We start from the raw sequence: 15647 nt of genomic DNA, 5'->3' as shown, positions 1-15647 counted from the left end.
ACGTGGGCAATGCAACAGCGAATTTGCACACAGGAAGAACAACACCGTGATATTGTCCAGGTGTTCCACTGTTTCTTTTTATATTAATAATCTTTAATAGTGTCACAAGTAGGCTTACATTAACGGGTGGGATGGCGGATGCTTTGGCTTCTGTCTCATTGCCGGCTCAGCAGTGGATCCTGTTGAGTTGGAGGCAGGCGGCACCTCCCAGAACTGCAGTGTGGCTGGGTGATTTGATGGCACCTCGAGAAAGTTAAGTTCACGGCGAGGGGGGGGGGTGACATGTGGCGCAGTGGATAGCACTAGGGCTGTGGCGCTGAGGACCCAGGTTCGAATCCCGGCCCTGGGTCACTGTCCGTGTAGAATTTGCACATTCTCCCCATGTCTGCATGGGTTTCACCCCCTCCACCCAAAGATGTGTAGGTTAGGTGGATTGGCGACGCTAAATTGGCCCTTAATTGGAAAAAAATATATAAATATTTGGGCACACTAAATTTATTTATAAAAAGTTCACGGCGTGAGGAGCGATTGGCGGGTTCAATCGTAGATGGCGTCCGTTTATATTACATTTCAAGGATCTTAGCTGTTTGGACGGGGGAGTTCTATTGGGGAGGGGGTGGTTATAATGGTTTATATGATTGTTGTGGTCGTTGATGCGCGTTTTTCTTTGCTTCATTGATGTTTGTTTATAAAATGTTCAGAATGTAATAAAAATATTTTCAAAAAGAAACAGGTTTCTTCGCGCCTCTTGTTGTGGCCACTAAATTGGCGATGAGGATAAAAGTGGAGCTACAGATGACGCTGCTAACTGCTTGGAGCAAGGTCACCACGACTCGTAGTAGTGGAATAAAGTTTGCACTAATTTCAAAATGCCGCTCTTTCAGAGACTGGATGTTTTCGATGCAAGCGGAGAAGGTTGGATAACCCACACGAGACCTATGGGGGGCGGGACCAATTAGCCTCCCCATGAGCCTTGTGGAATTCCAGCTGAGGGGCGGGGGCCCATCGCCGGAGTAATGAACTCCGGCAATAAAAGCTCGTCCCGAATGGGAGCCGAGCAGAGTAGTCCCGGCTGGGACCTCAAGTGTATTGTGGAAATAGTTGTTTCCTAATCAAAACAAGTTTCTTCTTTCCTCTCGTTGTGGACTCCTCTTTTTTTTAAAAATATTTTATTGAAAATTTTTGGTCAACCATCACAGTACATTGTGTATCCTTTACACAATAATGTAACAGTATAAATAACAATGACCTGTTTTATAAACAAAGAATAAATAATATATAACAAAAACTAAAACTAAAACTAAATGGCAACTGCCTTGTCTCAGATAAACACTCTCCAAAAATATGATTTAACAGTCCAATATACAATTATTTATAGCAACGACCTATACATATTATACATATATATGAACAACCCTGAGAGTCCTTCTGGTTCCTCACCCCCCCCCCCCCCCCCCACCCGGGGCTGCTGCTGCTGCCTTCTTCTTTTCCATTCCCTCTATCTTTCTGTGAGGTATTCGACGAACGGTTGCCACTGCCTGGCGAACCCTTGAGCCGATCCCCTTAGGACGAACTTAATCCGTTCCAGCTTTATAAACCCTGCCATGTCATTTATCCAGGTCTCCACCCCCGGGGGCTTGGCTTCCTTCCACATCAACAGTATCCTGCGCCGGGCTACTAGGGACGCAAAGGCCAAAACATCGGCCTCTCTCACCTCCTGCACTCCCGGCTCTTGTGCAACCCCAAATATAGCCAGCCCCCAGCTTGGTTCGACCTGGACCCCCACTACTTTCGAAAGCACCTTTGTCACCCCCACCCAGAACCCCTGTAGTGCCGGACATGACCAAAACATGTGGGTGTGATTCGCTGGGCTTCTCGAGCATCTCGCACACCTATCCTCTACCCCAAAAAATTTACTGAGCCGTGCTCCAGTCATATGCGCCCTGTGTAACACCTTAAATTGAATCAGGCTTAGCCTGGCACACGAGGACGATGAGTTTACCCTACTTAGGGCATCCGCCCACAGCCCCTCCTCAATCTCCTCCCCCAGCTCTTCTTCCCATTTCCCTTTCAGCTCATCTACCATAATCTCCCCCTCGTCCCTCATTTCCCTATATATATTTGACACCTTACCGTCCCCCACCCATGTCTTTGAGATCACTCTGTCCTGCACCTCATGCATCGGGAGCTGCGGGAATTCCCTCACCTGTTGCCTCGCAAAAGCCCTCAGTTGCATATACCGGAATGCATTCCCTTGGGGCAACCCATATTTCTCGGTCAGCGCTCCCAGACTTGCGAACTTCCCATCCACAAACAGATCGTTCAGTTGCGTTACTCCTGCTCTTTGCCATATTCCAAATCCCCCATCCATTCTCCCCGGGGCAAACCTATGGTTATTTCTTATCGGGGACCCCACCAAGGCTCCCGTCTTTCCCCTATGCCGTCTCCACTGTCCCCAAATTTTCAAAGTCGCCACCACCACCGGGCTTGTGGTGTATTTCTTCGGTGAGAACGGCAATGGGGCCGTCACAATAGCTTGTAGGCTAGTCCCCCTACAGGACGCCCTCTCCAATCTCTTCCACGCCGCTCCCTCCTCTTCTCCCATCCACTTACTCACCATTGAGATATTGGCGGCCCAGTAGTACTCACTTAGGCTCGGTAGTGCCAGCACCCCCCTATCCCTACTACGCTGTAAGAATCCCTTCCTCACTCTCGGGGTCTTCCCGGCCCACACAAAACTCATGATACTCTTTTCGATCCTTTTGAAAAAAGCCTTCGTGATCACCACCGGGAGGCACTGAAACACAAAGGAATCTCGGGAGGACTACCATTTTAACCGCCTGCACCCTCCCTGCCAGTGACAGGGATACCATGTCCCATCTCTTGAAGTCCTCCTCCATTTGTTCCACCAATCGCGTTAAATTTAACCTATGCAATGTACCCCAATTCTTGGCTATCTGGATCCCCAAATAACGAAAGTTCCTTGTTACCTTCCTCAGCGGAAAGTCCTCTATTTCTCTGCTCTGCTCCCCTGGATGCACCACAAACAACTCACTTTTCCCCATGTTCAGTTTATATCCTGAGAATTCTCCAAACTCCCGAAGTGTCCGCATTATCTCTGGCATCCCCTCCGCCGGGTCCGCTACATATAACAACAAATCATCCGCATACAGAGATACCCGGTGTTCTTCTCCTCCTCTAAGTACTCCCCTCCACTTCTTGGAACCCCACAATGCTATTGCCAGGGGCTCAATCGCCAGTGCAAACAATAATGGGGACAGAGGGCATCCCTGCCTTGTCCCTCTATGGAGCCGAAAGTATGCAGATCCCCGTCCATTCATGACCACACTCGCCACTGGGGCCCTATACAACAGCTGCACCCATCCAACATACTCATCTCCAAAACCAAATCTCCTCAGCACCTCCCACAGATAATCCCACTCCACTCTATCAAATGCTTTCTCGGCATCCATCGCCACCACTATCTCCGCTTCCCCCTCTGGTGGGGGTATCATCATTACCCCTAGCAGCCTCCGTATATTTGTATTCAGCTGTCTCCCCTTCACAAACCCAGTTTGGTCCTCATGGACCACCCTCGGGACACAATCCTCTATCCTCATTGCCATTACCTTGGCCAGAATCTTAGCGTCTACATTTAGGAGGGAAATAGGTCTATAGGACCCGTATTGCAGCGGGTCCTTTTCCTTCTTTAGGAGAAGCGATATCGTTGCCTCAGACATAGTCGGGGGCAGCTGTCCCCTTTCTTTTGCCTCATTAAAGGTCCTCATCAGTAGCGGGACGAGCAAGTCCACATATTTCCTGTAAAATTCAACTGGGAATCCATCCGGTCCCGGAGCCTTCCCCGCCTGCATGCTCCTAATTCCTTTCACTACTTCCTCTATTTCAATCTGTGCTCCCAGTCCCACCCTTTCCTGCTCCTCCACCTTGGGAAATTCCAGCCGGTCCAGAAAGCCCATCATTCTCTCCCTCCCATCCGGGGGTTGAGCTTCGTATAATTTTTTATAAAATGCCTTGAACACTCCATTCACTCTCTCCGCTCCCCGCTCCATCTCTCCTTCCTCATCCCTCACTCCCCCTATTTCCCTCGCTGCACCCCTTTTCCTCAATTGGTGGGCCAGCAACCTGCTCGCCTTCTCCCCATATTCGTACTGTACACCCTGTGCCTTCCTCCACTGTGCCTCTGCAGTACCCGTTGTCAGCAAGTCAAATTCTACGTGTAGCCTTTGCCTTTCCCTGTGCAGTCCCTCCTCCGGTGCCTCTGCATATTGCCTGTCCACCCTCAGAAGTTCTTGCAGCAACCGCTCCCGTTCCCTACTCTCCTGCTTTCCTTTATGTGCCCTGATTGATATCAGCTCCCCTCTAACCACTGCCTTCAGCGCCTCCCAGACCACTCCCACCTGAACCTCCCCATTATCATTGAGTTCCAAGTACTTTTCAATGCACCCCCTCACCCTTAGACACACCCCCTCATCTGCCATTAGTTCCATGTCCATTCTCCAGGGTGGGCGCCCTTCTGTTTCCCCCACCTCCTTTCCTTCCCCCACCACCTCCTGTGGAAGAGAGAAAAGTTACCACATCGCAGGATTAATAACATAAAACTCCTCTTTCCCCCCTTTTTACCCCCCTCTTCGCCCCCCATACTCGCCCCACCACTTTGTTTCAAACGTTCTTTTTTTTTAAAATAACCCGCTCATTCCAATTTTTCTTCCACGATAAAAGTCCACGCCTCATCCGCCGTCTCAAAGTAGTGGTGCCTCCCTTGATATGTGACCCACAGTCTTGCCGGTTGCAGCATTCCGAATTTTATCTTCTTTTGTGAAGCACCGCCTTGGCCCGATTAAAGCTCGCCACCTCCGCACTCCAGTCTTGGTATACGCGGATCACCGCGTTCTCCCACTTACTGCTCCGAGTTTTCTTTGCCCATCTAAGGACCATCTCTTTGTCCTTAAAACGGAGAAATCTCACCACTATGGCTCTAGGAATTTCTCCTGCTCTCGGTCCTCGCGCCATCACTCGGTATGCTCCCTCCACCTCCAGCGGACCCGCCGGGGCCTCCGCTCCCATTAACGAGTGCAGCATCGTGCTCACATATGCCCCGACGTCCGCTCCCTCCACACCTTCAGGAAGACCAAGAATCCTTAGGTTGTTCCTCCTCGCGTTGTTCTCCAGCACCTCCAGCCTTTCCACACATCATTTATGGTGTGCCTCGTGCATCTCCGTCTTCACCACCAGGCCCTGTATGTCGTCCTCATTCTCGGCAGCCTTTGCCTTCACGACCCGAAGCTCCCGCTCCTGGGTCTTTTGCTCCTCCTTTAGCCCTTTGATCGCCTGTAATATCGGGGCCAACAGCTCCTTCTTCATTTCCTTTTTGAGTTCTTCCACGCAGCGTTTCAAAAACTCGTGTTGTTCAGGGCCCCATATTAAACTGCCACCTTCCGACGCCATCTTGGTTTTTGCTTTCCTTCCTTGCCGCTGCTCCAAAGGATCCACCGCAATCCGGCCACCTTCCTCTCCTTTTTTCATCCGTATCCAGGGGGGATTCCCTTCTGGTTCACCGCACAGTACTTTTAGCCGTTAAAATTGCCATTGGGGCTCTTATTAAGAGCCCAAAAGTCCGTTCCACCGGGAGCTGCCGAAACGTGCGACTTAGCTGGTCATCGCCGCACCCGGAAGTCCGTGGACTCCTCTTTGCCCACTGAAGTGATGTTCGTTGTAATGTTCTTGTCGGATGGTCTGATTTATATTACAAGAACACAGCTAAAGTTATAAATGATTTATTAACATTAATGGTGGGTCAAATATATACAAAACAACAGATGAATAACAGGATGAACATGCACAAGCAACCTCTCTCCCAGCCGACTCGTCAGTCTAAGGTCACCTGACTCTACCATTCACTTGTATACTAATGAGACTCCTAGTGGTCAGTCGGCAAATTACAACACAACCACGATATCGCTACATTAGTTGAAGGATAAGCATTGACCAGGACAACAGGGGGAGTTTGCTGCTTTTGCTCAAAACAGGATCTTTTACACCCTCTCGAGGTGGGGGAGTGCAGCACCTTAATTTAATGTTGCATCCAACAGTGACAGTAAAGCACTCCTTGCGTGTCAACCTGGATTTGGTACCCATAACCATCTAACTTTGAGATGATTGGGCTGCAAGTTTTTTTATAATAAATTTAGAGTACCCAATTCATTTTTTCCAATTAAAGGAAAATTTAGTGTGGCCAATCCACCTAGCCTGCACATTTTTGGGTTGTGGGGGCGAAACCCACGCAAACACGGGGAGAATGTGTAAACTCCACACGGACAGTGACCCAGAGCCGGGATCAAACCTGGGACCTCGGCGCAATGCTAACCACTGTGCCACCCTGCTGCCCCTCATTGGGCTGCAAGTTGAGTACAATGGATGAGGTGGCAGCCAGCTCCAGCTATCATAAGCGCGCTTAAATTTAACATAATCTTTATTCATCGGTGTCACAAGTAGACTTACATTAACACTGCAATGGAGATACTGTGAAAATCCCCTCGTCGCCACACTCCGGCGCCTGTTCGGGTACACTGAGGGAGAATTCAGAATGTCCAATTCAACTAACAAGCACGTCTTTCGGGACTCGTGGGAAGAAACCAGAGCACCCGGAGGAAACCCACACAGACACGGGGAGAACGTGCCAACTCCGCACAGACAGTGGCCCAAGCCGGGAATCGAACCCGGGTCCCTGGCGCTGTGAAGCAACAGTGCTAACCAATGTGCTACCGTGCCGCCTGGAATCAAACCAATATCTCAAACTAATTCTCAAATCTCCATCGTTTGAAGAGTCGGCTTCAAGGGAAAGGGGGAAGAAATTCAACGGATTGTCGGGGGCAAGGTGCAGAACATTCGGGAAAATCTCAGTTGCGAACAAATGAGATACCTCCTAAGACGTATCAGGAACTCAAGAATGCATGGTAAACAAATGCGACGTGAAATATATTAATAGGTGTCAGATGTATATTTAACCTATATGTAATAAAACAGTACAGAAAAATTTGTAAGCAAAACAAATCACCTTTCCTGGGGGAGATGAGAAAAACGATTGGATTGCAAGAGGAAACTGCAACATAAAGAGGTGGTTAGGAGGTCAAACAGCAAACCAGAATTGGTGGACTTTAACCAACCTTATATAAACAGGATAACTCAAATATTTAACCTGTTAAGTGCTTACTTCTAGGGTTTAATCCGCGCAGTAGACACAGCAGGGGCACACCATCTTTGCTAGACGCTTCCACTCCTCAACCTAATGGTGCCGATAACATTTGGAGCGTCCAACAACACTTTTACATACAAAAGCAAAATACTGCGGATACTGGAAATCTGCAATAGAAGCAGAAAATTCTGGAAAAGCTCTGCAGGTCTGGCAACGTCTATGGGGAGGGGAAAAACAGAGTTAATGTTTCGCATCCATGTGACCCTTTCACACAACTGGGCATTGACAGGAATCTTAGGTTTGGATGGGGGAATGATGGATCTGTACTTTGTTAATATATTTATGTGTCGCCGCACTCTATATTAATTTTACAGAACTCGAGACTGAGCTTCTTGGGTGAAGTCAAGTATAGCTTTATTTTGGTCAGTTTCAAAGTCTACCGGTCAAGTCAAATCCTATGCGAATACAGAATCTAGAAAACTGTTTGTCCAACGCAAATACAGATGGTTGAGTTGAATTCAAAATACAATTCAGTGTGTGGTAATTTCTTCAGATCCAAATGCACAATACAAAAATGAAACGAAAGGAAATAGCTGTTTGCAAAGCAAAGCAGGAACAGGTTTCAAAGGTTAGATTAAAGATGAACTCAGAGAGAGAGAGAGATGAGGGCTGATTTTGGAAAGAGATTATTTTTGGAGAGAGCAAAAAAGGTTCTCTCTCGGTCTCATAAGGAAATCATAATCTTTTGGGGCTCTGAACTCCTTTCTGACTGTGATTGGGTTAAAATAATTATAATTCATCTAATTGACCAAAATGTCTGTCTATCAAGTTTTAAGAGATAATGTGGCATGGGAAAACTTCTCTATGTTTCCATAACATGGTGTGATCGAACCACCTGTTTCCCACCATGTTTTCTAAAACTGGGATGTTTGCCCATGAATGATAACAATGAGTCTATTCTGCAATGTGGATAGTCAGTTTGAATACTGACTCCCTTATCTGATCTTTTCCCATGCTCTCAGCATTCTCTGCTGTCATGGCTAATATATGATTTTTAATAGTATAATATCACAAAATAATTTCTTCCCGAAAAGTAGGTTTCTATCAGGGAAGAAGGGAAAGGGGGTCTTGGGGACCCGTGGATGGGGAGATAGCATTCTGTCTTGAAGCAATTACTATATAAATTAGCATGTTTGACGGCATTTGCAGTCTTTAGCGAAGATACGTTTCCCCCAGACAAACACCTCAGAAGATGTTGGGGGGGGAGGGGTGGCATGGTGGTGCAGTGGTTAGCACTGCTGCCTCACAGCACCGAGGGCCGGGGTTCGATCCATGTGAACTTTATCCCCGTGTCTGCGTGGGTCTCACCCCCACAGCCCAAAGATGTGCAGGGTCGGTGGATTGGCCACGCTAAATTTGGGCGGCACGGTGGCACAGTGGTTAGCACTGCTGCTTCACAGGGCCAGAGTCCCAGGTTCGATTCCCGGCTTGGGTCACTGTCTGTGCGGAGTCGGCACTTTCTCCCCGTGTCTGCGTGGGTTTCCTCTGGGTGCTCCGGGAGTTTCCTCCCACAAGTCCCGAAAGATGTGCTGTTAGGTAATTTGGACACTCTGAATTCTCCCTCAGTGTACCCGAACAGGCGCCGGAATGTGGCGGCTAGGAGCTTTTCACAGAAACTTCATTGCAGTGTTAATGTAAGCCTACTTGTGACAATAAAGATTATTATTATTATTCATTGTTCCTTAATTGGAAGAAAAATTAATTGGGTACTTTATTTATTAAATTTATTTTAAAAAAGAAAATGCAATGCTTAGACGTTCTTTGTTGACCATCTTTGTTGATAGTTAAAGGAAAGCAAAATAAATCCATCTGTAGCAAATCCCAGTATGTTACCAACTCATTTGTTTGACTGGGGACTTCAGAGTGAACAGTTAGACCATAAGACCGTTGAGCCAAGGTAGGCCATTCAGCCCATCGAGTCTGCTCCGCCATTCAATGAAATCATGGCTGATCTGATAATCCTAACCCCACTTTCCCATCTTATCCCCCTTGATTCCCTTACTGATTAAAAATCTGTCTATCTTCGTCTTGAACATATTTAACGACCCAGCTTCTACAGCTCTCTGTGGTAAAGAATTCTACTGATTCAGTACCCTCTGGGAAAAGAAATTCCTCCTCATCTCTGTCTTAAATGAGCGACCCCTTAGATTATGCCTTCTTGTGCTACACACTCCCGCAAGGGGAAACAACCTCTCAGCATCAACCCTGTCAAGCTCCCTGGGAGTCCTACATGAATCAATAAGGTCGCCTCTCATTCTTCTAAACTCCACTGAGCACAGGCCCAACCTACTCAACCCCTCCTCATAAGAAAATCCCCCCACACCCGGAATCAACCTATTGCACCTTCCCTGGAAGTTGGTGTATCATCGTTTAGTTAAGAGGACCAAAACTGTTCACAGTTGCTGAAACCTGAGGTAAATCTTTGAGAATTCAACCCCCTATATTTTTTAACTGCAGCATTGCAAATCACAAAATAACACAAATCCTCATATCATGAGGGGGCACTGTCTTGAGTTACTGTTGATTGCACAGGGGGAAATTCTGCAAGCTGCACATGTTCAGATGTGGTTAGATACTGTGCAACGATCGCAAGGTAAAAACTGACGGCCAACATTTGGGCTTTTGAGGCAGTCTGGGACCTTGATGCAAAGATCTTAAGGAAGGCTTTAAAAGACAATCAAATGAATAATTTCAGCCATGGTATTATGAAATATTTCATTTGCAACTATTGTTTGAAACGATAAATTGCGACAAAAGAAAATGGCAGATGGAAGTATTCTACCTGCCCAGGCACTAAGCTAATTCTTTCACCCCAAGGGTAGGATGTTGTGGTCCCGCCCGCCCCAGGAACCCCAAATGCCCATCCGAGGTCAACAGACCTTTCAATTGTGCGTCAAATTGTCCATGCCGTCCCTTGAGATGGTTTGTCACTTTAAAACATCTATATAAATAACACGGTGGCACAGCGGTCAGCAGCATTGCCTCACAGAGCCAGGGACCCGGATTTGATTCCGGCCTTGGGTGACTGTGTGGAGTTTGCACTTTCTCACCATGTCTTCACCGGGTTTCTATCATATCCCGGGCATTACAGGATGGGAATGATTATTTTTCCCGTGGTTCTGGTGCGGGGTGGGGAAACTCCATTCACCTATGTATAAAAGGTCAGCCTGTAAGGCAAGCAACCGTGGAGAGACCCGGGAGTTACACAAAACATGACTGTAAATAAACCAAAGTTCTTTATTCCTATTCAGTGTGGGCTCCTCGTACCCTTGTTTTTTTTTTAACTTTAGAGTATCCAATTCATTTTTTCCGATTAAGGGGCAATTTAGCGTAGCCAATCCACCTACCCTGCACATCAATGGTTGTGGGGGTGAAACCCACGCAAAAACGGGGAGAATGTGCAAACTCCACACGGACAGTGACCCAGAGCCGGGATCGAACCTGGGACCTCGGCGCCTTGAGGCAGCAGGGATAACCCACTGCGCCATCGTGTTGCCCTTGTTAAAGTTTCCGCCGGGTACTCCTGTTTCCTCCCACTGTCCAAAGATGTGCGGGTGAGGTGGATGGGCCATGATAAATTGCCCCTTAGTGTCCGGGGATGTGTGGGCTAGGTATAATCACCATGCCGAATTGCTCCTTAGTGTCTGGGATGTGCGGGTTAGGTATATTGACCAAGCAAATTGCCCCTCAGTGTCCTGGGGATATGCGCGTTAGGTCTATCGGCCATGCCAAATTGCCCCTTAATGTCCCGGGATGTACGGATTAGATTACAGGGATAGGGCGGGATGGATGGGGGGGGGGGGGAGTGCACTTGTGGCAGGCGCTTTTTCGGGGAGGGTGTGGACCCGGTGGGCCGAATGGCCTCATTCTGCACTGCAGGGATTCTAAGATTCCCCATTGTAGGGATTCTATGATTGTGCACTGCAGGGATTCAATGATATATGTGGAGACAGACTGGGGGGGGAGGGCACCGGAGATGGCAGCAGGCCTGAGTCCAGATTGGGAAGGCCTCTTTGCCCCGCAGTGAGCGGCGCCCCGCACAAACATGGCGTCGCCGAGGATCGAGGGTGAACAGCGGGAGGGCGACAGGGGCCGGGGCGCCGGCGCCCCGCACAAAGATGGCGACGCCGGTGGGGGGGGGTGGGGGGGGCAGCGGGTAGGGACGGATGCCGGGGCGGCGGCGCCCCGCACAGACATGGCGCCGCCGGGAAAAGAGGGGGGGTTGGGGATGACATCATCCCTTGGTGGACCGGATCGGCTGACGTCATGGCCTCGCCATCTATGGTCAGGAGCGGGTGACGTGCCGTGTGTTTTTTATGAATGAAAAGGCAGCTGCGTGTGTGTGAGTATCATCTGACCCAGGAATTCCAGGAACTGACTTGTTTTCATACCCGGGCTCTCAGTGCTGGCTGGAGGCGGGCGGGAGCCTGCACACCAGGGGTGGGGGGTTTGAAGACGAAACAAACACCAGCGGATCTCGCCTGGAAAGTGTGAGTTGGGGGGGGGGGGTTGTTTTTTTAACACCCCTTGTTTTTTTTAAAAAGTAACAAGTTTGTGTTGGGTAGAAATTGTTAGTCACAGTGTTGCTGATGAGTTGTTGGGCTGGGTGCTTTGCTGCTGAATCACTATGAGTAGCACTTCTGCGAGCATGTACTTTTATGGTTGACTTCAGAACCCAGTCCTTCTCAGAGACACTTCACATTTTTGCTTTCCCCTTTTTTCTTCCTCCTTCCCTTTCTTTTCTGAAGCCTTTTCCTTTTTGTCCTGCTGTCTAACCTGACCCTGAAGATCTCCCCCTTCCTCTTTCTCTCTCTCTATTTTTTTTCTCATTCCATTGGACCTTTTTTCCTACCCTTTCCCCACCCCCTCTCCCTCTTCTCCTTGGATTTGTAACTTGACTGAAGTCGCGAGGGGCTTTTTGTTATTGTTGTTGTCGCTGTCGAAAGTCTGGGTGAACCCAACGAGGGTGGAGGAGTGAGGAAGGAAGAGGAGGAGGATAAGCACTTAAAAAAAAGGGTACTGGACAAGAGAAGTAAGGAACGGCCCAGGGTGGCAACACCGCATTCCACAGGTAGATACTTGCGTGTAACATGTTTAAAAACAAACAAACAGGAAACATTGGTTTGACTTGAATCAATTGTTTACCCACAGGTGGATACATGTAAGTAACATTTAAAAAAACAAAAGGAAATATTGATGATCATATTAAATCAATTGTTAATCCACAGGTGGATACATTTAAATAATATTTTAAAAGCAAACTGGTATATTGATGATCAGATTAAATCAATTGTTAATCCACAGGTGGATACATGTAGATAACACTTTAAAAAAGAAAAGGGAATATTGATGATTAGATTAAATCAGTTGTTAACCCACAGGTGGATGGATACATGTAAATCACATTTTAAAAAGCAAACAGGAATATTGATGATTTGTTTTAAATCAATTGTTAATCGACAGGTGGATACATGTAAATAATATTTTAAAAAGCAAACAGGAAACATTGATTTGAATTACATCAATTGTTAATTAACATGCCAGAACAAAGATAGAAAAATAATCTTGGAAAATGATCAGTTTCGAATAGGAAGTAGAAACAAAAATAAAATTGTGTTGTCAAATTTAAGCACTGTTAAATTGCATGCCAGCAGAAAGATACCTTGGAAAATTATCAGTTTAAAACTGGATATTGACCAAAAAAAGGCCGTGTTGTTGAATTGAAGCTCTTAAATTGCCACAAGCATGTGGGGTGTATAGACTATGTCCACATGCATGCAGTTGCAACAGGAACTTTTCACGTCCAGGCATCTGTTTAATATTTAACCATGCGGTTCAGCAACTATCTGGAATTCATCTCAGAACCTAAGTTATGTGGTGCCTAGTCATTTTTCTCTGGAACGAGTGAGGTATTTTCCAAATTCCGATGTCACTGTGGGTTGGGACAGTTGGCATTGGTCGGGATGGCTTCTGTGAAGCGTCTGGAGCTATGGGTACCGTCAGACAGATTGTGTGGATGTTAATGGCTAAAGCAGGAGCACATCAGTGACCCGATGCTTTGGCGAGAAAGAAAGATAGTCCGCAGGTGCTAATTGCGGTGGTGCAATTGGTGCCAGCAAGCTGGGCAAGGCAGAAAGAGAAAGACTTGCCAGGTTGCCTTCTCCCTGTTACGTGCGGCATGTCATGTATGTGTTTACCTGTGTTAGCCGTGGCTCAGTTGGTAGCACTCTTGCCTCAGAATCACAGGGTTCCTGGTTCAAATCCCACTGCAGGGCCTGACCATTCCAGTGCAGCATGGAGGAAGTGCGGCACGATTGGAGGCCCTGTCTGCCTCCTTGGCGGATCTAGGAAGTATCCCAAGACATTATTTCAAAGAAAAACAGGGCAGTTATCCCCGAAACCCACGCTTAACCAGCAGTGCAGAAATGCAGATGATCCGATTATTCTCACTTTGCTGTTTGCTGAGAGCAGATTAACTGCCGCGTTTCCTATATTGTGACGGCATTTCAAACAGTCCTTCTTTGGTTGTAAAGTATTTTGGAATGTCGTGCAAATACGAACAGGCCAGCCTGAAATTGCCTGCGCATGTCAGGATAGGGGGAATAGATTCAGGCTTAACCATTTTCAAAACGCTCGATCACACTCGAGAATCACTGCTTTGGGTGAGGTGCTGAAGGGTTAAGAGCAGCGCTTCCGTGCATAAGGAGGCCATTCAGCCCATCGAATTTGCACCGACCCTCTGAAAGAACGCCCTACCCAAGCCCACTCCCCTGCACTATCCCCATAACCCCACCTAACCTGTTCATCTTTGGACACTTAAGGGGCAATTTAGCATGGCCAATCCAACTATATCTTTGGACTGTGGGGGGAAACCGACGCACCCGGAGGAAACCCACGCAGACACGGGGAGAACGTGCAGACTCCGCACAGACAGTGACCCGCGGGGAATCAAACCTGGGACCCTGATGCTGTGAGGCAACAGCGCTAACCACTGTGCCACCCTGCTGCCCTCCGAAGAATTTGTGCTTTTGAGAGGGGTAGGGTGGGATGGGAGAAAATTGAAGTGGGGAAGGGGGGGGGGGGGGGGAGTTGTGGGAAAAGGAAGTAAAGTTTTCATCAAACCAAAGCCACCTTCTGTGGGTTGAGATTTTTCCTTCTGCAAGGTGTGGGGCGCGGATATTGGCCTTGTTGGGGGTGATTGGCGGACAGTAGGAGCACCTCTGAAGGATAATCGACTCATCAAAAATGTTAAATCGAAGCATTCAAAAAGGAGCGAAACTGTTATCTGATAAAGGAAGAATGAGTAGGGTTACGGGGAGAAGGCAGGGGAATGTGGTACTGGGTAAGTTGCCCATTTGGAGGACAGGACACACACGATACGCCAAATGGCCATAAGGCAATGTTTCCTCTCAATAGCGGAGTCTGAAACCAGGACCAGTAAGTTTGTTACAAATAAATTCAGTGAAGGATTCAGGAACAGCTTTGTCACCCCGAGCGCGGTTAGGATAAGGCATTCCCTACTACAAGGAGCAGTTGAGGCGAGCAGTGTTGGGTGAGTTGAAGGGGGAGTCAGATAAGCTGATGGGAGAAATAAGAATGGCGGATAAGGCACGATCAATTTGGCTGGAGACGAAGTTGAATTCAAACTGAGGCTTTATTAGTATCTGAAATGTGGCCTCCTACAGCAGCTGACGAAATGGCTGCGAGCTGGAGGCCACGCATATTTATAACCCGGCTCCTGGGCAGAGCGAGCATGCAGGGGTCCAGGTGAACCTGTAGTGCAGGTTCTACCGTACAGCCCTTAATATAGGAACACAGTGGTTTACCACATTCACCCCCTGTTAAAATTGAGTCCGGCGGGGGTGGTGGATAATTATATACAATTCGCAATCTTTAATATTTACAGAACAGTGAGAATAAAAATGTCTCTGGTCATCCGGTGGGCCGGTCAGAGGTTCAGCCGGTCCGGCGCCTTGATCGTCCCCTGGGATCGACGAAGTGGAGCCGGCGATGTTGGTGCTGTCGTGGTCGAAGTTGACTCCGGGAGCGTGCCGAAATCCTCTTCGTCAACGGGGGTGGGCAGGGGGAGGATGGACGGTTCTAGGGGAGGTGATGGGGTCAGCGGGGGAGGGGAGGGGGGCAATGGGGGTGGTGTGGGGGCGGAACCTTCTGGTGCCAGGTCCTTGAGGGAGACGGTATCCTGGCGGCGTCGGGGAACGCCACGTAGGCGTACTGTGGGTTTGCGTGGTGCAGGTGCACCCTCTCCTCCAACGGGTCCGCCTTGTGGAGCCGCACATGTTTACGGAGAAGCACGGTTCCCGGAGCTGTGAGCCAAGTTGGGAGCGATATCCCGGATGTGGACTTCCTGGGGAAG

General features: G+C 48.3%; 2 protein-coding genes across 5 annotated transcripts in view; one reads left to right on the top strand and one right to left on the bottom strand.

Moving 5' to 3' along the window:
• pla2g6 (phospholipase A2, group VI (cytosolic, calcium-independent)) overlaps window positions 1-13698 on the bottom strand; it is a 104519-nt gene extending 90821 nt beyond the window's left edge. The window contains exon 1 of one of the 2 annotated variants that reach the window (XM_072492174.1): window positions 13471-13698. In XM_072492174.1, coding sequence (XP_072348275.1) covers window positions 13471-13569 — 99 coding nt within the window. In that variant the 5' untranslated portion in view covers window positions 13570-13698. The remainder of the gene's footprint in view (window positions 1-13470) is intronic. The other variant, XM_072492178.1, reaches the window with a different exon arrangement.
• The window catches only part of LOC140403927 (transcription factor MafK-like), a 64511-nt gene continuing 60399 nt past the window's right edge, over window positions 11536-15647 (top strand). The window contains exon 1 of one of the 3 annotated variants that reach the window (XM_072492184.1): window positions 11536-11615. The gene's annotated coding sequence lies outside the window, so the exon portion shown is untranslated. Of the gene's footprint in view, window positions 11764-12021; window positions 12345-15647 lie in introns of those variants that run through there. The other 2 variants (XM_072492180.1, XM_072492182.1) reach the window with 2 other exon arrangements.

Source organism: Scyliorhinus torazame, chromosome 29, assembly GCF_047496885.1.
Source record: "Scyliorhinus torazame isolate Kashiwa2021f chromosome 29, sScyTor2.1, whole genome shotgun sequence".
Taxonomy (NCBI): domain Eukaryota; kingdom Metazoa; phylum Chordata; class Chondrichthyes; order Carcharhiniformes; family Scyliorhinidae; genus Scyliorhinus; species Scyliorhinus torazame.
This window is presented reverse-complemented; position numbering and strand designations above follow the sequence as displayed.